The sequence below is a fragment of the Rattus norvegicus genome, chromosome 1, assembly GCF_021556685.1.
Source record: "Rattus norvegicus strain SHRSP/BbbUtx chromosome 1, alternate assembly SHRSP_T2T, whole genome shotgun sequence".
Classification (NCBI taxonomy): domain Eukaryota; kingdom Metazoa; phylum Chordata; class Mammalia; order Rodentia; family Muridae; genus Rattus; species Rattus norvegicus.
In genome coordinates, this window is record NC_141534.1 from 212,287,771 (window position 1) to 212,309,882 (window position 22,112).

At 50.1% G+C, this 22,112-nt stretch overlaps 1 protein-coding gene across 11 annotated transcripts in view; it reads left to right on the forward strand.

Moving 5' to 3' along the window:
• Positions 1 to 22,112, forward strand: part of Shank2 (SH3 and multiple ankyrin repeat domains 2) — a 443,362-nt gene that overhangs the window by 259,308 nt on the left and 161,942 nt on the right. For 9 of the 11 annotated variants that reach the window (XM_087605433.1, XM_087605682.1, XM_087605374.1 and 6 more), the window contains 1 exon segment: positions 19,372 to 19,447. In XM_087605433.1, coding sequence (XP_087461559.1) covers positions 19,372 to 19,447 — 76 coding nt within the window. 11 annotated transcript variants of the gene reach the window in all.

A 22,112-nucleotide genomic window follows, 5' to 3' on the forward strand; every position in this document is an offset into this window, starting at 1 on the left:
CCCGAGACCTACAACATCTCTGGTGCCCTTTAACATACCTTATGCATCTCATGCCTATAGTATCCCTCTTAGGGATAATAGATCTATGTCCATCAAACAAGTCAAGACAGTTGGAGATGTGTCCAAAGTCACACAGCCAGAGACTGGGACACGACCCTCCCCACCCACTCAGCCTCTCCAGGGGCAGAAGGACATTAGATGAACATTCCTTTCCTACCCTTCCCTGACTTATCGGCAATTCAGAAAGGAGAGGGCTCTTGTCTTAAAAAAAAAACAAAACAAAACAGAGGGAAGCCAGGTGTGGTGGTGCATAGCTCAAGTGCTCAAGAGGATTCTTAGTGGGGCCAGCCTGGGCTACATAGCTAGATCTTCTATCTCCAAAAATAAGCAGCTTAAGATTTTTTAATTAAGTTAGAAGAAGAAAAAATGACAGATGGCAAACAGAAGAAGAGTCCCTGCCCTCTTATGTGACTCCAATCCCTAGAGATGAAGAGAGAAGGAAGGCGCCACAGGGAAGCACTCAGAAGGTGGTCGGCTCACTTCACACCCTGAACCCCAGCTCCCAGCTCTGCCTCTGAGCTTCAACCTGGTGTTCGCCCACCAGGATCGTTCAGGCTGAAGTTGCAGCATGTCTGAATGCGCCCCAGATCTGCCTCCCATGCACTACCAGAAGTCCTGAACACCTGGAAGGGTACCCTGTCCCTGAGACCCAGGCTTCCTCTTTGGCATTAGTTCCATGAGGTGATGGGGCCACCTTGCTGTCCACTACACAGAAAGCCGGAAAAGTGCCCAGGCGGAGAAAATGCCCTGCTCCAAAATGAGAAAGCAATTACTCAGGACAAGGACGGTCACTGCCTACAAGTGACACCTCTGGCCCCTGCTAATAGTGGTTGAATCATTTTCCTCTCCCTGCTAATGGTGTGCGTAATTGCACCGGTTTTTCAGGCGTCCTTCACCCGTACTTATTTAGACTAGTGACTGATGCGTTGCCATGGAAACCGGCACTAGGAAGAAAAAAAAAAGTCCCCGGTACAGTGAGGAAGTGGAAGGACGCAGCTCCAGTCTGCAGCTACAACTTGTGTCAAAGAACCGAATTTTCAGCCGATCCTGATTTTCCGTCTTCAAAAGTCAAATCCGTGAACCTCCTCGTGGATTAAACTCTCTGGGGTTGTCTTTCTTAGTCCTGTGATCTATTCTTCTTCTTTTTTTTTTCTTCTTTTCTTAAATTCTGACCATAGAAGACTGCAACTTTTTTTTTTAACTCCTTGTTGGATTAACAGAGAATATAGTAAGTGAGGCCAGCCCCGAGGACCCAGTCTCCACATGGACCCAGAGGAGGAAGAGGCGAGGGACCGGTCTGAGTGAGATGGTCATACCCAGGTTAGGAACGATGGCTGAGAGCTCCCGGTTCAAGAAGAGAGTTCATTTTGGAGGTATGGTGCTACCTCCCCAGCCTGCTTGGGGTTGGCCGATGTGAGTCTTTGTTCTCTGCTGGAGCAGCAGAGACAGTGGTCCCGGAACTCTGGTGCTACTGGCGCTTGGTGATTATGCTGGCATGTTCGGTGTAGGCAGCAGGCTGCTCAGTCTACACTTTGTGTGTCTTAGAATGCGATGCTTCGGGTGCCTGGGTTCCTTCCTCCAGGCTATTGTTTCCAGCCTGGCTTTCTCTTACTTCCGATTTAGAGGAAAACAAAGGTAACCGTCAGATTACCCCAGGATGCAGGCGTCTCTGGCAGAGAATCCCACGGTCTTATTTTGTGTTCTTGAGTGGCTCTCTGAGCACTGGTGGGTTTCTGAGCCCAACTCCAACATCTGTTCCTAGTGAAATGCTGTGTCGAGGGTGTTGACTGTATGGTGAGGGGTGGACTGAGGCACCAGTGTCTCAGGATCCCTGCAAAGTGCATGGGAAGTCCCCCAAGCTGGGACAGGGACGCCTGCTGCCCTCAATGCAGGCGTCAGAGAAAGCATGGCCAGCTCGGCTTCTGTTATTGTTCTTTAATCAAGTAGACTCCCTGCCCCTCTGATGGTGTGGCAGTAGAAAGAAAGAAAGAAAGAAAGAAAGAAAGAAAGAAAGAAAGAAAGAAAGCAAGCTAACAGGAGCTGCCTTGCCAGGGTTCAGGCTAGCTCAGGGACATAGTGAGCAAGAGGTTCCTCACCCCACCCCTGGATGTCACTTTGAGGTGTGCAACAATAAATGTGAGTTGCCAAGATTCTAGTGACCAGTGGCCCTAGTTCTCACTGCATGGCGTCCCTACGTTCTGTTTGTCACCTGCAGAGTTTGTGCCCCTTGGACAGGGGCTGCTGTGTTGGTGAGTGGGAGGGAATGAGAGCTCAGGGGTCAGACATCTGTCTGTAAAGGTCATGGCCAGGGTGAGTCTGTGCTTCCTGCTTCCATTTGGACTGCCCAGCCCTCCCCCGAAGCCACCCTGATAAGGGGTGTGCCCTGATAGCCTGTGGTCCTGAGCTCTGGTTAGCCAAGGTGTGGATGCTGAAGCTCCTGTCTGCAGAGTCCTGGCTCCCTCCCACAGGAGGCAGCAGCTTCCTCCTGTTCAACAGGTCTCTCTTCTCAGTGCCCTAGTTCCCAAGCCTCAGCTGCCGGTGTCCTTAAAAAAGATTAAAAAGCTAAAAGGATCCTCCCGCCTCCAGTCCGGATCCCAAATTTAAATCTAGGCAATACTCCTCCAACCTGTGAGCCTTGGACTTCACCTCCAGGAGCCTTTTCTAGGAGTGACTGACTCTGCCTTCTGGAAGGGGTCAGGGAGGGCTTGTTTACCAGGCTGCTCCACTAAGGGCAGGGCTAATTAGCAGCTGTTTTATTTCAGAAATTCTGACTCCGTGGGGGTGGAGGCCAGTTGTGAAGTAGAACCCAAGACCAGATGTTGGAAGTGGAGCATCAGATAGACAGAGGCTGCATGCTAGGGCACACAAAATGGGGCCCACCCAGTCCACAGGACTTGGCATGGCAGAGCATGGAAGCCTCGGATACTTGGGAACAGCAGCTAGGTTGACCCTGGGACAAGAAGTCTAGTCTACCTGTTCTTATGGGAGTGCCCCTCCCTTCCCATCATCAGTGAAGCCCTAGGCCTGAGGCACCTGCTTCCCTGGCCTCTGGTCTCTTCACCACGTGCTCCTAGAACACCAGAGGCCACCTTGGCAGGGCACTCCCAGCCAAGCTAATCAGCCACATGCAAATCAGACCCAATTCATCCATTTACTGTAATTTCCATTCAGAGTGCTGGTTTGGGTCTGTGGATTGTGCAGGCTTGTGGAATCTCTTGGGCTGATTTTTCCTCTTCTTCTTCCTTTTTTTTTTTTCCTTCAAACATTCTAATTACTACAGAACAGAAACCACTGACAGCCAACGGCTCTATTCATTTGTTCAACCAATTTGAGAGGGTGGTCACTGGGCAACATCGCCAGAAACCGCTCCTACCTCCCCCACCCCCAGTGTCCTCAGTTCCCCTTGGCCATAGAACAGCACAGAGGGCAGAGATGGGTAAGAGAAACGCTGATAGTCAGCACCGAGAGCATCTGGCACTCACGAGAGTGTTATCAGCTGAGCTCAGAAGGACAAAGGGAGACAGAGGCAAAGAAGCTATGCGCCTTTACGTGAGTCCAGCCCTTCCAAAATGAAGAAAGTGAGGGTTGTTGTGGACACCTCTCCCCAAAGCCGAGGATGCCCACCTCTTCTTGCACTCCTAGTAAATCTCAAAGAGCATTGTGGGAGTGTTTCTTAAGGGGAACAGCTGGCTGCTCAGATTTATTCTTTACAGATGCTCTAGGTGCCTTGGGGTGACCTTAACTCCTATGGTCAGGCTGACCTGGGTTCAGATCCCAGGTCTCCTTTTTGGGAGGCAGATGATCCTGGAGCAGCTGAGTCCACCCAGCTGCCTCCTGACAGAACAAGCTTGAGACAGCTGTGTGAGTTCAGTAGCGTGCCTTAGGGAGCTCAGTTATTCCCCTCCAATGCAGGCCACGGCATTATTTCTGGGCCTCAGTTTCCTTTCTGGAGTTTTATAATGAAAACATGACTCTCTTCTGGGTGTTGATGGTTGAAAAGGCTGGGCGTGGCCATGCAGGCGGGAGTGCCTGTGATTGAGAGAAATGTGATCTCGGAGTCATACCTGGAAGTGTCGAGGCTTTGTGGTCTCTCTAACAGGAGGTCAGGGGTCACACATAGGTATGCATGGAGACCTGTGAAGCCACTTGAGATTCTGACTTTCTGTGCCCTGCTTGTCCTCAGAATGCCCAGGGTGTTGACTCGGCTGGTGAACCGACCTTCCCTGTAGTCAGTGAAGGGGAGGTACCAAAACCTACTAGGACCTAAGAGGTATAGTGGGATCAAAGGAAGCCCCACCCAACAGACCCTGCTCCATCTCGTTGGCCGGGGCTGAAGCTACTCCTGGGAGATGGGGGAGCATGGGTTCTTAGCTTCTTGGCCACACATGAAAGTGGTTGCTGAATACCCCGATATAGGGTGTGCACAGGAAGAAAGGCTTTGGCCCAGAGTGGGCTGGGACCTCTGATTCTATGAGAGGGAAGCTCCATAGAACATCAGTTAAGGCCTGAATGCTAGAACTTTGGTGGCTGACTTGGGTGCCCTTGGCGGCTGGCTTCCTCTGGTCAGGCTTGAGGCAGAGAAGGATCTCACGTCTCTACACTAGGACAGTGTGCGTGACACGTGGTAATTGAGGCCAGGTGACGACTTTCAGCAGATCCCTGTCATGGTATCTTTTTTCCCCCTGCCCTTCCTCCCTGTCCTTCTGGAGCCTCCCTTAGAGTGTGTGTGAGTATTCTCTGTGTCATTATAGTGAGGAAAAGCAGCACAAACTGAGACATTGAAAGAGGAAGCAGATGTAGACTTAGAACCCACTCACAATGACCTCAGCAGAGTTAACTTTGGGTCCCTTGCAGCTACCTTCGTCAGTCTGAGCGTCAGACAGGAGCCACCTTGTCCCTTGTCCCATCTCTCATGGCCTCAACACACCCACAGAATGATGCTTCCAGCACATGATCTTAGGAGGCCACAACACATACCCAGCACAAGGGAGCTGGCAGTCCAGTTTCCCATGGGCTCCAACATGTGAGTGTACTAAACGCCCATGGAAGCCTGGACACTGGCCTGAGAGAGGGCCTTTCACTGAGTAATCATGACCCTCCTCCTTCTCTGGTTTGGTATCTGGAGCTGGTGTTCTGTGGCCCTCTGGTCTGTGCATGAGCCCTGATGTCTCAAGGGTCTTTGATGGGGCAAGGAACACAGATACACCTGATTAAAAAAAAAATACCACTTTGTAAAGTGACAGCCTGCTGACAGTCACTTAAGTTGGTGTTCAGCTCATGTTTCATAAAAGGTTTTCAATCGCTAGCAGATTCCCAGGAGAGCTAAGAAGAAAACCACTTTGCTAGGGAGGCCACCTCTCTGAAGTGGTTTGTGTTTATTTGGGAGGGGAAAGCAGCTCGTGTGCTGGCAACTTTCCTCTTCAGGATCTGGGTTTAGATGCCGGACTTGGCTCTGGCATAATGCTTGAGTGTTTGGTCTCCATGGATGCAAGTCCTGAGACCCTGGTGGCCTCCTACATCCATGCCTACCTTGAGTGAATCACAAGTTCTGCATGCATGCGTGTGTGTGTGTGTGTGTGTGTGTGCATGCGTGCGTGAGAGTGTGTATATGAGTGTGTATGTGTGTGCATGCCAGAGCTCAACGTCAGGAGTCATTCCTCAGGTGTTGTCCACTTTGATGTTTTAAAGAAATCTTTAAGTTTTACTTTTATTATATTTAATTATATATACATATGGGGGCAGGATATTCACATTAATGTTGGTGCCCTTGGAGGCCAGAGGTACTGAATCTGGGGTTTACATGGGTGGGTGCTGAGACTCAAACTTGTGTCCTCTGAAAGAGCAGCAAGTGCTCTTAACCACTGAGCCATCTCTCCAGCTCCTCCTTGGTTTTTATAAACATGTATGGTTTGTGTGTATGAAATGCGTGTGTGTGTGTGTGTGTGTGTATGTGTGTGTGTGTGTTATGTGTGCATGGTGTATGTATTTGTGTGGTGTGTGTGTGGTATGTGTATTTGTTTGATGTGTGTGTACATGTGTGTTTGTATATATGAAATGCATGTGTGCATGTGGGGGGTATGTATGCGTGGTATGTGTATTTGCGTGGTGTGTGTGTGTATGAAATGCATGGTGTGTTGTATGCATTTGTGTAGTGTGTACACGCATGTGTGTGTACATGTGTATTTGTGTGCATGGTGTGGTATATTTGTGTGATGTGTGTGTGTGTGTGGGGTATATGTCTGTGTGTGGTATGCTCGTGCATGTGTCATAGACTTCAGAGGGCAGCTTTCAGAAGTTGGAGGAAGGGGTTGGGGATTTAGCTCAGTGGTAGAGCGCTTGCCTAGCATGTGCAAGGCCCTGAGTTCGGTCCCCAGCTCCGAAAAAAAAAAAGAAAAAGAAAAAACAAACAGAAGGGTCTCTCTTGGTGTTTCTGCTGTACTTCATATGCCAGGCTAGCTGGTTTGTGATCTTCAGACAGTTCTCTTGTCTCCACTTCCCACCTCACCATGGGGTACTGTGATTACAAATGGCTGCTGTGGCATCTGGATCTTCAGGCCTGCCAGGCCATCTTGTCCCCTGTTGAGCCATCTTGCTGGCCCCTATTTTGTTTTGTTTCCGAGACGGGTCTCTCACTGGCCTGGAGCTAGCCAATTAGACTAGACGAGCTGGCCAGAAAGTTCCAGAGCTCTGCCTGTCTCTGCCTCACCACTGAGGGGATTACAAGGGTGCACCACTATGCCTAGCATTTTTTAAGATGGCCTCTGGGGATCAAACTCAGGTCCTCATGCTTGCACAGCAAGCACTGTGCTGACTGACCTGCTCCCCTAGCCTGGAGCATGAGGTTCTTCAAGAAGGCGTTTCTCCTCTGCTTGCTGCTGGATTCATAGCCAGATGCCGAGACACGGAGCTGGTCCAGAGGAGGCAACGAGCAGACATCACACACCACAGATGCATGCACACACCAGGGCAGAACGCCATGCTCCAGGGAACTGGGGATAAACAAAAGTGATGTCTCAGCTGTCTGTTGGCGCCATATCTCACCACAGAGGCAACAGTGCCTCCTAGGAACCACTGAGATTCAGGGAGGTTGAACATCAGCCTTGATCTGTAGATGGAAAGCCTCCAGAGCCTGGGTTGTTGGTAATGAGTAAGCTCTGTCAGCTAAAGGGAGCATCCCACAAAGGCAGGAGCAGAGCAATCAAAGATGCTGTCCTGGACCCTGCTGAATGAGGAAGGGGAGGATCCAGAGTGTGGAGCCCAAGGCCTGCTCTCACTGTGGTAGCACAGGCACAATCTGGTTTTAAGTTGTCATTTGGTTGGTTTGGATATTTGGTTTGGCTTTGGTTTTTATGTGAATTTGTGTGTTGCTCTGTGTAGTGCCAGTGTGTGCCTGGTACCTCTAAGAGACCAGAAGAGGGCATTGGATCCCTGGAGCTGGAGGTACTGAAGGTTGTGAGACACCATGTCTGTACTTGGTCTTCAGCCCCCTAGCCTCCAGAAAGGCAAAGAGATTAATTTCTGTTCTTTATAGACAACCTGCCCTTAGGTATTTTGTTACAGCATCAGAAAGGCACTGAGCTGGGAGCCAAGAATGAGAGCTAAGCAAGGGACTGGATTCCACAGAAAGAAGGGCAGTAATAGCCACAGTGCTCATCTTGGAAGGAGGTTGTCTAGGGCACAGGCACTGGCAGTATCTCAGCTCAGAAGATGTCCTCACCATTGCCCGTCCAGACCTGGCTCTGAGTCACCCGCAGGATCCTTCTCTAATACTGGAGGGAGGCAGTTCTTGTGTTCCAGGCCCCCAGGGACACCCATCCTGGAGTATAAACATTCTAAGTGACTTCCTGCTGAGTCTGTGGAAGCCACTGTCCTAGTGGCATTCAGGCTCTGTCAGGAGCCCTTTTCCTTCTCCCTCCCAGATGTCCACACTCAGCAGCTACCAGCTTTTGTCTTAAGTTCCCAGGGTACACATGGGCATTTCCCTACTGTTACTTACAGCACCCCAATCTGTCAGCTCATGCAGGTTCCTGGGGCTCAACCCTTTTCTGTCATGGCTTTCTGCCTCTACATCCCCATTTGTAGAATGGGACAGCAGTAGCCCCACTGCCCCTTGGCTCACAGTGGGATTCTACCATGATAGTGAACCAGCAGTCGAAACCATATAAGATACAGAGGTGTGTCAATAATACTGACAGTTTGACAGGATCTAGGATCGCCATAGAGGCAAGCCTCTGGGCACGTCTGTAAGGGAGCTTCTAGATTAGGTCAATTGAGGGGGCAAGGACCACCCTGAATGTAGGAGTCACAATCTCTCTCTCTGATTCCCCAGTATGGATGCAATGTGACCGCACGGGTGCCACCATGCCTTCCCACCCTGATGGACTGCCCTCAAACTGTGAGCTAGAATAAATGCCTCCTCTTCTAAGGTGTTCTGCCGGGTATTTGTCATGGTGATGAGACAAGTCACTTGGACAGATATCTAGTACCTCTGACCTACTGTCTCCACAGCTCAGCCATAGCCTTACCCATACTCAGAATCCACATTAACCCCCGCCGGGCAAGATCAGCACTCTGCCTGAGAGAACGAAGTGCTGATGGCCTCGTGGCATAGACTAACACCGTAGACTCCACCGTGTACCACCCTGAACGCCTAGTCTTAGCTGATCTCAGAAGCTAAGCAGGGCCAGGCCTGGTTAGCACTTGTATGGGAGAAGAACATAGCCTGGTGGCCCTGGGGTCACCTCAGGCCATCGTAAGCCAGGGAGCAGCAGCATCCATCCAACCTGGGTCCGATGTTAATGTACATGGCACCTAGGGAAGGCGCTCAGCCAGCCCTCAGCTTACACTTGACCACTGTCCCCTCTGCTGTTTTATCCTTCTGTGACTTCCTGCTGTGAAGTACTCAGCAACATTGCTATTGAAGCCTTTTTCCCTCTGAGGAGGCAGGTAGAACAGGTAAGCTAACTAACTGGCCAGGGTCCTGGGGCATCTTTCCTGTGTTCTTGGCTCTGCCTGCTTAGACTGTCACACCCATGTTCCATGTTCCCCCAGGCACCATGCATGCATCTCGAGTTGAGCCTTTGCATTAAATTGTGTCTTCAGGATGCCTCGCCTCACTCTCCATCTTTCCCTACTTTCTGTGCTTCTTGTCAATCAAAACAAGGAAACTTCTTCACTCAGCTCTTCTAGAAAGGAATTGACCAACTCAGAGTATCATCACCCCTGACCCTCCAGTGGTTAAGAGGTTTAGCGCCCTCCAGCAAGGCAAGGGAATTGTCTGCCTTTGAAATTAATCTTTCGGCCAGCATCCAGGACAGAATCCAGGGTCTCCCTGTCGTTAGCACAGACACTGGAGATAACTGTGTGCCCAATGTTCTCTGTCTGGCCATCTCCTCAGCAAAAAGTAACCTAAAAATATCAGTCATATGGCCCCCATAGGGAGTCTGGTTGAGGGGTACACTGCCCCCTGGAGGCATCAGGAAATGGGTGCAGGGCTGTTGATTGTCGCAGGAAATATGAAGGCAGACATCCCTTTGCATCAGCTGGGGGTTAGCTCCAGGACCCCCTCCTCACCCTTAGATTCACACACACACACACACACACACACACACACACACACACACACACACACACACACACACACACACTCCTCGCACTCTAATCCCTTCTGTAGCATGCCAAAGGCTTCCCCAGTAAGTCTCACAATCCTTCCATATTAAGTCAGGTCCCAAATGCAACACCCAGTGCAGTCTGTGTATTGTACCGAATTGCTTGAGGGATGTAAACACCAAGACAATTCCGTTCACGTTCAGTGCACATGCCGTAATTTCCAAATATGGTCTTTTAAAAAATTTAACATCATTAATATTAATTACATCTCTGTGTGGGCATGTGCAAGTTAGTTTAGGCACCGGTAGAGGCTTCAGGCATCAGATCCTCCTGGAGCTGGAGTTACAGGCAGCTGTGAGCTACCCGGCACAAGTGCTGGGAACCAAACTTGGGTCCTCTGCAAATGCAGCAAATACCTGTAACCACTGAGCCCCTCTCCAGCCCCTAGATTTCATATATTTTCAGACACACCTTAAGTTGAGAGAATTCGTGGGTGTGGAAGCCATAGCTACATGAGACCTGGTGCAGCTGTGGACAAGGGACAAGGGTATTCAAAGTCATGTCATGTCCAGAACAATCCAATCGGCAGCACTATGGGGTGCATGGTCCAGCAAGCAGAGCCTGACTCATCCTAGAGTGTGTCTACCTGCAGTGACACTGGCTGGAAGGGAAGATGGATGAGAGATGGCTAAGAAACAAAATGTGCTCCAGTCTGCGGGACACAACTTGGGCCTCTCAGATTGGTCACTCTGAGTAGAACCCAGGGACAAGTGGGTCCTCCCAGGAACTGAGACAGTGTGGCTTTATCATCACTGCCAAGAGTCTCGTGCACTCTGTCACTGTATATGACCCCAGTCCATCCAGTGATGGGTCCCCAGCTGAGCAGGATGTCCAGGAGCAGAAGGTGTCTTGTTTTAGGGTCCTCGGATGATATCCAGTTGACTTGGATGATATAGTGCCCTCTCAGCTCAGGCAGCAGCAAGCAGGGTATCATATGGGGCATAAATTCCTCTTGTATGTAAGCCAGACACACAAAAGTGGGCATCAGACAAGCAGCAGTGGCCAAAGGGCCTGACCAGCATCTTTGATCAGGGCTAGGGAAGGATGTGTGTAGAAATTTCTCTACCCTGTTCTCTCTGTATCCCTATATTGTGAGCGCTGCTGTAGACCACATTGTAGATGGGGACACTGAGGCTCCTGAGAGGACCTTTCCTGCTTTAATCAGAAGGCCAGGGAAGAACTGAGGCTCAGGTTTGTCTTATCTGTCTCAAGGGCAAGGGCATGGCTCAGTAACGGAAGGTTCATCTAAATGTGTGAGACCTTGGAATCCATCCCCATTCATGCAATAAAAAAGAAAGAGGAGGCGAAGGGAGGGGGAGGAAGGGGAGGATGGAGGTGCTGTTTTATATGCTTTATGTCTATCTGTCCACTGACCTCCCAAGGGAGGGGGTTACCTCAGGGAACGTCTGTAGCTTGAAGGGCTTTACATTCTTCTGGTCTCTCAGGGTACCCATGCTGGTCTTGGAGAAAGTCCCTCTTCTCATTCCCTTTTCCAGAAAGGCACTCTGGGATGGGAAGCCACAGAGTCTCCCAGGATGCCCCACCCTGGATTCCTTGCCAAGTTGCAGGCACCTCCTCCTGGTTGCTTTGCATAAGGGCTATTTTAGCTGCTGAAATCGGAGGCTGTCATGAAATCTGTCGCTGCCTTCCACACATCCCAAGGGGTGTATGAAATAGAATTTCCAGAAATCCCCCCTTTTCCATGTAGATTTCTCAGAGTGGCATTTTTAGGGCATTATCAGCTTAAACGCTGGCTTGTGGGGAGGGCTCATAGCTGCCTCCTGGGAAAAGGAGATCCCCAATTAACCTGGGATATATGTCATGAGGGAGCACCCACCCAGGGCATCCGTTAACAGGGCATCCTGTTCTCTAGGTGAGGCAGGAACACCCAGAGGCCCTTTGAGAAGATTCCTCCTGGTCACTGCCTTGTCCAGGGCTGGAACTGGGGGTTCCCCAGTGCAGATGAGCTCTTTGCTCTATGCTAGCAGCCTCTGGGAGGCACTAACTTAGCATTCTCTGTAGAGCCTTAAGCCCATCACAGCCAGACCAAGCAGATGGAGGTACCAATTTTCCAACGTTCACTCATTTACCAGAGATCCCGGGTGCCCACGTGGCCAGGTTGTCATAGGAGCCAGGAATCTGTTGGCACAGTGAAATCAGAACTGGGGAGAGAAGACTCTAACGAAAGGAAAGGCCCTGAGATGCAAATCAGCTCATCTTCTAGGAGCGAAGAGCAAGGGACCCTGGTGGGGACGAAGGTGCAGGGATGCGCAGGGCTGATGGCGTCACTGGATTCACATTCCTTCAAAGTCACTAGGGACCATGGTTGGATAGGTGGAACACATCACCAGGAAACCAGGAAACAGGAAGCTACTTCATGAGTCCAAGTCAGGAATGGTGATCACCTGGACCAGGATGATAATGAGGGCTGGACTCAGATGCTGCAGATATTTCAGGGCAGCCACTGTGTGAAGAACTCTGATGCTGGGTGAGAAAGCAGGCCTAGCGGTGAACTAGGTCTTATCGAAACCTGTAGAATTTTCTATACAGTAAGGGAAGTCACAGTTCTCTCTTGATTGGCTGGCTTGTCTGCCCCTTTATCGTCCACAAAGGGACCTTCTTTTTAGTCAAAGGCATGTGTCCTACATTTAGTGTGTGGAACACCCAGCTATATATATATGTGTGTGTGCGCACTCACCCATGTGTGCGCACATGGAAGCCAAAGAAAACACTGAGTATCCTCTATCATTCTCCACCTTCCTGATGTGAGATAAGGTCTCTCACTGAACCCTGGAGCTCTCCATTTTCTGCTAGGCTGGTTGGTCAATCAATCTCAAGACTCTACCTGTCTCTTCCCCATCACTGCTAGGGTTACAGGCATGTGTGGCCGCGCCGGCCAGTATATGAGTGCTGGGAGCCCCAACTCAGGTTCGTTCTTGTGTCAGGACAAATCCTTTCCTCTACTAGGCTGTTTGCTCCTGGAGAGTTTGGGGTTCATCCTGATGAGATCCCCTCTCCGCCTGTGTCTTGTTATCAGGCCTCTGCTATACACATCTGTCAGGACTCCTGGTGCTTCTGACAGAGACGTAGCTGTACAAGTGGAGCCCAAGTGGAGAAATAGCCTGCCTCGTGCAACTGAAAAGGCCGCACATGTCTGTCACAGCCAGCCTTCCCTGGGTGATGCTGTTCGACAAGCAGCCCTCAGTGGGAAGAGCAAGGAGCAGCAAAGACAGTTCCCACTCTTGCCACACGTCTGTGCCATATGCACACTGGTTCCTTGGAGTCCCTGGATAGAAAGCAGTGATGGCCCTAATGTGGGCTCTGTGCTCAAGGACCAACTGTCCCACAATGCTCTTGGGGTGTTGCTCATGTCATGGAATGCTACAATGGCTTTGACATTGGCTGATACTAATGTCTGAGGTCCACCAAAGCCTAGAGAGATGGCTCAATAGTTAAGAGCACTTGATACTCTTTCAGAGGTCCCATGTTTGAGTCCCAGAACCCAAGTCCAGTGGCTCAAAACTATGGACTCCAGTCACAGGGGATCCAGTGTCTTCTGGCCTCCTCTGGCTCCTGCATACATGTGGCATGCACATAAATAACATTTTGATACGATTAGAAAGAAGTCTGTTGGATCAGAGAGCTGAGGAATGAGACGTGAGCACACATGCAGGTGAGAAATACAAAAAGCATATGACAGTGGTTCCCATGACATTCCAGGCCATGGTCCAGGGCCTCCGTAGCAGAGCCCTGTGCCTTCTCCCAATACTCACTGCCCCTCCCTCATATGGAGGAAGTTTACCCAGCGTCCAGGCGGCAGAATGTCTGAGAGAAAGGCTACATCCCCCACACAGGCTGATGGTCACAGATAGGACTGGTGGAGTCAGAGACTGGCATGATGCTTAGACCAACTTGGACCACATCTGAATATTCTCACAGGTTGGGGGTATGCCCTGGCATCTGAGACACCACATAAGGAACCCCATAAGGTAAAGAGAAAATACCAACTCTCCAGTGAGGAGATGTGGGCACAGACTCTATGACAGTGACATCCCACAGCTGGCTGCTCCCTCGAGGTCCCGTCCTTTACCATTGATGCACCAGTAAACACGCTGGTACATACATGTGCTGTCTGAGCTCTCGTGCAGTCAGCAAGAGGAGGCTAAGTTACATCGGTGCAGAAATGACACTAAGTGCGTTTCTATGTTAGAAATAAGAACTGTCTGGAGCTCCAATTGTGTTCTATCTGTCTGTCTCTTTCACTGCCCCTCTCTGAGTCTTGTGCTGTCCTGCCTGTATGTCATCTCACAGAGTATGCCACCCTTGGAGGTCTCAGAAGTGGGAATCACAGCAGGGGGTGAGAACCTTGCACCAGATGAGGTCACAGGAGTGGTCTCGTTAGGGACCTATGTCAACTACTAGTGCCCAGAACAGACCTCTCCTGGGTCTCCTGAGGATAGACAGCAGGGCCTCCTGCCTCTTTAGCAAGCAGATAGAAGTGGTGGAATAGCCACAGCCTGGGGGGCAATGTGTCAGGTTCAAATGAGCTGGTGCTTCCCTGAGGAACCAAGTGGGGTTGATCTGTCCTGGCCATTGTCTGTCGTGGGCCTCAGGCCTCCTGCTCCCCCTGCCTGTTCTGGAGTTTCTTACTTATAACCTGTGCACCCTAGGGGTTTCAGAAGGGGTCAGCATACAGTATATAGTGTAGAGCCAGGGAAGGATAAACACTGGATATAACATAAGGCAGCTCTGTCTCAGTGTGGAAAGAGTCCCAAGAACTATACAGCCCATCTATCTATCCCTGCTCAAAATGGAAGCTGGGGTGAGGGCATATCCACAGTTGGCCATTTGTGTTTAGATAACTGGATTGGAGGCCTATGCTGCCTCTCATGAGCTATGAGACTTCAGAAGGTCTGGGAAAGCAGAAGCTTTGAACCCAAGGTGTGACTGACATGTGATAGCTGTAGACAGCATGACACACACTTCCCATGTGCTATGTGCCCAGCTGGCCTCACCTCCAACCAATCAGGTGCCTCTGTGTGAGCAGGGCTGGTGCTGTCCCCACATCACAAGTGAGAAGGCAACGCACAGCCAGTTGGTGACAGAGCCAAACTTTGAAGTCCACCTTGCCCCTAAACACCATACACTGCTGCTCCTGTAAGGTGGAGACAGGAAATGGGCTGCCTGCTGGGTGCTATGTGAGGACAGGAGCAGGTGGTCGACCAGTGATGACGTGGATCACCCGTAAAGCATCTTGTCAGCAGAGTGCAGCTTAACAGCTCTGCTACAGTGAAGGGGAAGACTTCAGGATGATTGTAGTGGGACTTTCGCATCCGCCAGCAGTATAAATAATGACACAGAGGCTTTTTAATATTTTAAAGCTTAGGCCTTTTAGCCAAGGCAGTCTCCCAGCCAGCTCTCGTGCTTATCCTGATGAATCCTGGCACTACGTCCCATCATGTGACTACTAGCTCAACTTCTCAGGGCACCACTCTACTCTATCCACTCTCCTCTGTGTCCACTGGCAAATATACCATAGCTCATTTCTTTTCTCAGTCTCTCTCTCTCTCTCTCTCTCTCTCTCTCTCTCTCTCTCTCTCTCTCTCTCAAGTTTCATCCTCCACTTCCTGCCCGCTATTGGCCATCAGGTCTTTATTATAGCCAATCAGATACAATTCTAGATTGCCTCTAGGCTAATGAGGAAGAACAAACACAAAATATGAGGCTGGTAATGGGCTTTAGAAATAACAATTCCAGGATCCTGCCAGCACCTAGCTCTCTGCTGGTGCAGAATTAACCATTGAAAATACAGAGACACATCTTCACACAATGAGAAAATGGTTACCCCAACAGATGGTGGTGGTGGTGGTGATGGTGGTGGTGATGATGTTGGTGATGGTGGTGGTGGTGGTGGTGGTGATGATGGTGGTGGTGATAAAGATGATGGTGGTGATGATGCTTATCCACATGTATGTTCACATACACACATGTACACATTTACCTATGCTCACATGTTCAAATACACACCCACACACGCACCTTGTGTACACATTCCTTTCTTACCTACATGCACATACATACATTTATGTGCACATGTATACAATCAAGGGTGTAAAGACATACACATGAATACATGTACTTTCACATATGCATGTGTATATACACTCACATGGACCTGCACATACATGCTTTGTCACACAATCATGTGCTGCATGTATACTCATATGTACTCGCACACATGCTCATATGAATGTAATGCACACCCTTACATAATACAGTCACCATGAGCCTGTACAGTCAAGGTCTCCCACACACGTGGATATGTATATACACATTCATATGTACTGTGGCATGCATAAACATGTACACAGAAATACATGAACATGTACATAGGCACGCATGAACAGGTACATAGGCACACATACACACTTGAACATGTATGTGTACATGCATTCTACTACACATTTGCTTCTCTGTTCTTGGCCCTGTGCCCTCTGGCCCTGCTGAGGCCCTGCCCACTCTGAGCACCCACTGGTTTCCTAGACAACCAGTACAGGACAGCCCCATGGGATAGAGGCAGCCAGAGCAACTCAGAGCAATACTACTAATGAGCTATCCTCAGGTCCTTTGGTGGGTGACTGCTTCATATCTTACTGACCTTTCCTAGCCCTGGCGCATGCGTGTCCTGAGCATGGATGTCCCAAGGGAAGTCAGACCTCCATGTTTCCCTCCATCTGATCTGATCCCTGGGGACCTCATCCTGTCATAGAAAGAACATGGGTTCCTTCACCCACCCCTGAGGTCCTGGTCACCTGCTCCCCTGTTCTTTTTCTAATACCTGGTCTTAGGTTTAAAGCCTTGCACCCAGTAATGCCTCACAGGGTCAGGAGACCAGCAGGGCCACATCTGGTCACCTTTTCTGTAGGTGTGAAGTGTGAGGCAGGTATGCACAGCTTAGCTGGATCGTCCCCAGCCCGGCTGGTGTTCCTTGTCCACACGTTCTCACTCCAGTGCCCTGGACTGGAGTTATTTGCTCCTTGCGTGATGGAGCCTTTGGTTTGTTTGGCAAGTCGTGAAGAACAGGGTAGCCATGGCCAGAACTGATCACATAGACTCAGTGATGTTTAGGGGACAAAGTCCTTCCACTTGTGGAACCAGAAGTCTAAGGTCAAGGGCTGTGTCTGGTGCACACCCTTCCTACTGCTAGGGACTTCTGCCTTACCCACACGTGGCACAGGCTATCAAGTGGTAAGCCTGGGCAAGCTGCCAGTTAAAGTCTCTTTTTTTCATCCTTAGTAAGCCACTTATTAGTTCATGAGGGCCCCAAACCATAAGTAAGGAGGATGATTCAGTGAAACAAGGTAAGGCCCCATCCTGGAGCCCCGAAGACAGCCCAGGATATAGGTCCCTGAGTCAGCCTATGGAGGGAAGGACGGCACTGTCGAGGGTGCCTGAGTGACATGGGGCAGGCATGCAAGTTGGTTTCGGTGATGCCATCGATCAGATCAAATGTACCCTGTCGTCCCTGCCCTCCCTGTGAACAGATGCCCACAGGTTATTCAGGAGAGGGACAGGGCTGTTACAGTACAGATGGTGACAGCATGGGAGTGACAGGCATAAACAGAGGATGACTTTCACTGTCTACCGTCTGCAGTCTAGCATCTTGCCACTCCGTGCCCTTTCTTTGTATCCATCACACGTTCTGGTCGAATTCAGTTGCTGCAGTAAAACTATTACCCAAATCATCTGAGGTGGGAAGGGATTATTTTAAACTTCCAGGAACAAGTCCATTCTTGAGGGAAATCAGGGCAGGAACTCAAGGCAGAGCCCTAGAGCCAGGCCTGCTCACGAGACCTCTGACCAAAGAACTCATTCTCAGCTAAGGCCATGCAGCAGAAACCCTGGGGGAACCTGCCTGCCTGCTCCTCTCAGGTAGTGTTCAGCTTTCTTAGACAGACAAGGACCACCTGCCCAGGAAATGCTGACGCCCTCCTGCACCAATCAAGACAATCAGGACAATCCCTTGTAGACATCTTCACAGACCAACCATAAGGACAATTACTCAGTTGAGACTCTTGCAGGCGATGCTAGGCTGGCCATATCTATGGGAAATGTTAGGTCTGAGTGACAGATTTTATTCCTGACAGCTAGCTTTGAGCCATCGGTTTACTATCCAAGAGGGTACATTTTCTAAAGCTGAAGCTGCTTGTTTTGTTTGCAAATGACATTGCTTTCCACTTGCATTGTAAGGGGACAGTTCTGGCAATTGTTGGCACATGTTTACCGGTGGCCTTCATGCCGGGCGCCTTCAATAGTAGACCAAGGAGTGGCCGGTTAGCGATGTAAAGCACACAGCCTGACATTTAAACTACCAAGATGCCTTCAACTTTCACTTAAGTAAGACTGCCCCTGTGAAGGGGACCCACAGTCTGGACTGGCTTCAAGGATGGCACTAGCCCAGTGAAGAGGCAGAGCTTCATATGTGTGACCCTCACTGGGTTTCCATGGTGGCATTTGACTGGGAAAACCAGGGGTGCTCACAGTAGGGCCCGGTATACAGAAGCACTCTGTGAGTGTCAGTGGGGAGAGAGGTGGCTTTGTCGTGGCTGAGGGAGGCATTGGAAGTCTTGAGCTGACAGACAGGGAAAGGAGAGGGCCACGGCAAAGCCCCGTCTTTGAAGAGAACTAATCATGTGCCAGGGTACTGGGAAATGCAAGTCTAGCTCCCACCTCAGGTATGCCTCCTTCCACCCCGGGAGGGGGCTCCTCACTCTGTGAGAAGTGGGGTGCTCTGTCTCGGCCTCTTATCACGTAAAGACCCAGGGCCTCTCTCAATAACCTGCATTGGTAGGGAAGAGTTAAAAAAAATAATCACCTTGACCTTGGAATGAGAGGAGAGACTGAACTGAGGTTCACCTGACTCTCAGAGCTCAGACTTTTCTTCATTTGCGTCATTTCTCCCAAAGTTCCATAGGACCCCAGAAGGACGCAGTCAGGGAGGCTTGTCTGTGAGGGGAAATACCTTGAAGCTCTCTGCGTGCTGTAGTGCTTCCAGCATATGCGTCCTCACAGTCCCCCCTCAGCCCCGTTGCCATCTGCTAATCTAATTACAACAGTCATATCATTTCCCACCGATCTTTCGTCTGAATCTGCTGAGTCAGGAAAGGGAGGCTTAATTAGAAGCGTTAATCATGTGTGTGCTTAGTTTAGCTTTTTTTTTTTTTTTTTTTTTTTGAGGAAAGCAACCGTCATCAGGATATTAATCCTGATCATGTCTCTCTGGGATAAAGCCATCATTGGAGGTTCCTGAGATGTCCAGAGGCCTGCCAGCCTGGGTAGCATCCTTTGGGCTAGCAGGTCTAGCAGGTTCCATACCAGGTGGCTGTCACTGTTATGACCAGAAGGCTTATGGCCCCCCTGCTCTGCAGAGCCTCATTTCCCCCTCCATGCCGTGAATGGGCACAGGATTCACAGCATCCCCACCCACATTTTGACCCCCAAATCAGCCTCATCTCCCATGCATGACCCTATGTAGAGGGATGTCACCCTGTCTGGGGCCAAAATGGGAGATCCAGCCCTTTGCTCGTGCAAGGCCTGGGATAAGGCTTTGCTGATTGGTGTCTGTCTCTCTTCCCTCTGCAGAAACCCGTGCGGACCGCAGCAAGAAGCTCTTTCGGCATTACACAGTGGGCTCCTATGACAGCTTTGATGCTGCCAGGTAAGACGGGCTTCAATCCGGCCTCAGGTGCTCCTGCGCGCCTGGGGAGAGGGACAGTGCTTTCTGTGCTTTGTTATCTGTGTGCCACCTCTGCTGGGGTTGTGGCATCATACTCTTCAAGAGAACCTGTCACAGACAGTGCCTGTGGAGGAAGCCCCAGAGAGAGGGCAACATGCTTTGAGGAGGAGGGAAGGATGGCATCATTGAGAGAAAGCAATAGGGATGCGAAAGGGGCTGGCATTGTGGGGCCTGAGGCCGAGTGCTGGCCATCCTCCAACAGGTATTTAGGCCCTCCTGACGGGTTTACACCTGACCTGTGTGTCCACGCCCTTGTGCTACCTCCTCCCGGCTGGAGTTTTGTTCAGGAAATCTTGCTCTCCTTGATGACCAGGACCCCAAGGAGGCAAACATTCTAGGCTCATAGGGTTGGGAGTTTGTGGAAAGCTGTGTGTTTCCCATGATATGACTGCCACAGGGTTCAAGATGGACTCTTCTCACAGAAGCCTTGCTCGAGCAGCACTGGGAAACCTGGCCAGGATGGACCTTAACAGGTGGCCATAGTCTGTAATAGTAGTAGCCCATATGTCCATCTAACAAGGAAGGTCCAGGCAGAACCAGTGGGCTCTAAGTCCCAGGGAGGTCTGGTAAAAGCTGTCACCATGGCTACTTGAAGGACTATCCAGGAAGGGAACAATAGTCCCTGTGGATGGGGGTGGGGAGAACCAAAGGTGGAAAGCTCCAAGCAATGGCTACTCTCAGGCTGTGCTTTTGATGGAGTATGTCTGGGGATTAGGGCCAAACTGGGGCCAACCAGCAGCTTCTAAGCAGAGTATAGAAGAACCTAGACTAATAGTTAGGGGTCAGCCTAGCTCTCCCATGGTGAAGGGTTGGACAAGCTGTGGGCCTCCCTTGACTGCCATTTCAGTTAAAGCAAACAAGAGTTGCATCTGCCCTGTTTACCTGTCCATCTCACCAGCACCAGCCACCATTGCCTTGGTCACATCCTCAACAACCTAGTAAAACAAGGCCACTGTCAGTGTGGTAGAAAAAACATGGAGACTGAAGAAGAGGCCAAGTGGTGGGGTGAATCCTAAGCTTTCAATGCATTTACACTTGTGTGTGAGGTTGAGCCTGGGATCACCTGAGGTCAAGATGCTTCTGCTCTCAATGGCCTAGGGTCAGGCCTGTGAGGCGGAGTCTTGATGAATATCAAATTTTTGCTGCCCAGAGCACCATTGGGAGGGAAAACACTGCACCTGTGACTGACAAAAGACCATCAAGTTTGCTCATACAGATGCAGGGATTAGGAAGGGAGTCAGCTTTGACCGTGGCAGGGACCTGCAAGGCAGGTAGAACCAGGTATTCATGGGTGGAGAGACAGAATGGTCTCACACACCATAAGAACCCCATTGGCCATGTCTCCCTGGAGGGGACATTGGAGATGCCCATCTCTCATCTGACTGAGCAAGCAGCAACCTTCCTGGGGGATGGGCATCTGCAGTTTAGCGCTCCACTCACCAGCTCATTAGAAAGGACCAAAAGCGCAGGGAGACCCAGGAGTCGCACCACCCCACTGGCCAATTAGGCACTCGGGGTGGCGTGACTGTGGTCTGTGCAAGCGCCAACGCCAACAGCTGAGGCCGTCTTGCTGCAGATGCTAATGTAATTAAAGACAATGCAGTGGGAAGTAAGGCTCAATGGAGACATTTTCCAAATCAGTTGAGAGCTTTCTCCCCTTCCTACCCCTTGGTGTGTCAAGTTAGCCCAGAGGCTCAGTGCCAAAGAGGTCAGCAGTTGAAACAAACCCCTGCATTAGCATGTGTGCCCAGTTGCTCCACCTGATCTTGCCTTAGGATTCTCTTCTATCTGCAAGGGGAACATGAGAGGGATTTAGAAATAGATACAGCACTCAGAATCAGACAGCAGAGGTCCTGGGGCCACCACTATACAAGGCTTTGCAGGTTCCTGAGGGTCAGTGTTAAAAGCACATCTTAACATGAGGTGACAGCTGCAAGTCCTCATTCCTCATTAATTGGGTCCCCGCCTCATCAGCAGGGAGCACCAGGAGGAGCTACCTGGGTGGGCAGAGGAACCTCAGTGGTTGCTGTATGCTGAACAGGCTCTATTCATCCACCCTTTTTTTTCTACCACCCATCCACTCAGGTATTCGTCTATACACATACATACATAGATACAAACATGCATGCATACATACACATACATACACACATACTCACATGAATACATACATACATATTTACATACACACATAATACATAATACATGCATGCCTGCATACACACATACACACATACACACATACACACATACACACATACATACATACATACATACATACATACATACATACATACATAGCACACATCTATTCTTCTACTCAGTACTCATGCATCCCTCTGTCTCTATCTCCCCACCCACCCATCCATCAGTCTAATGACCTGTTTTCTCATCTACCAATCTACCCATTCATATATACACCCCTGTATCCATCTGTCTGTCCATTCATTTATCTTCTTTTCCATCTGTCTCTTCTTTTTACCTTTCCATTCTTTCAACCCCCTATCTATCTAAACATCCATTCAGTCATCATCTATCCTTCTACCTGTCCATCCATCAGTCCACCCACCCATTCATCCACCCACCT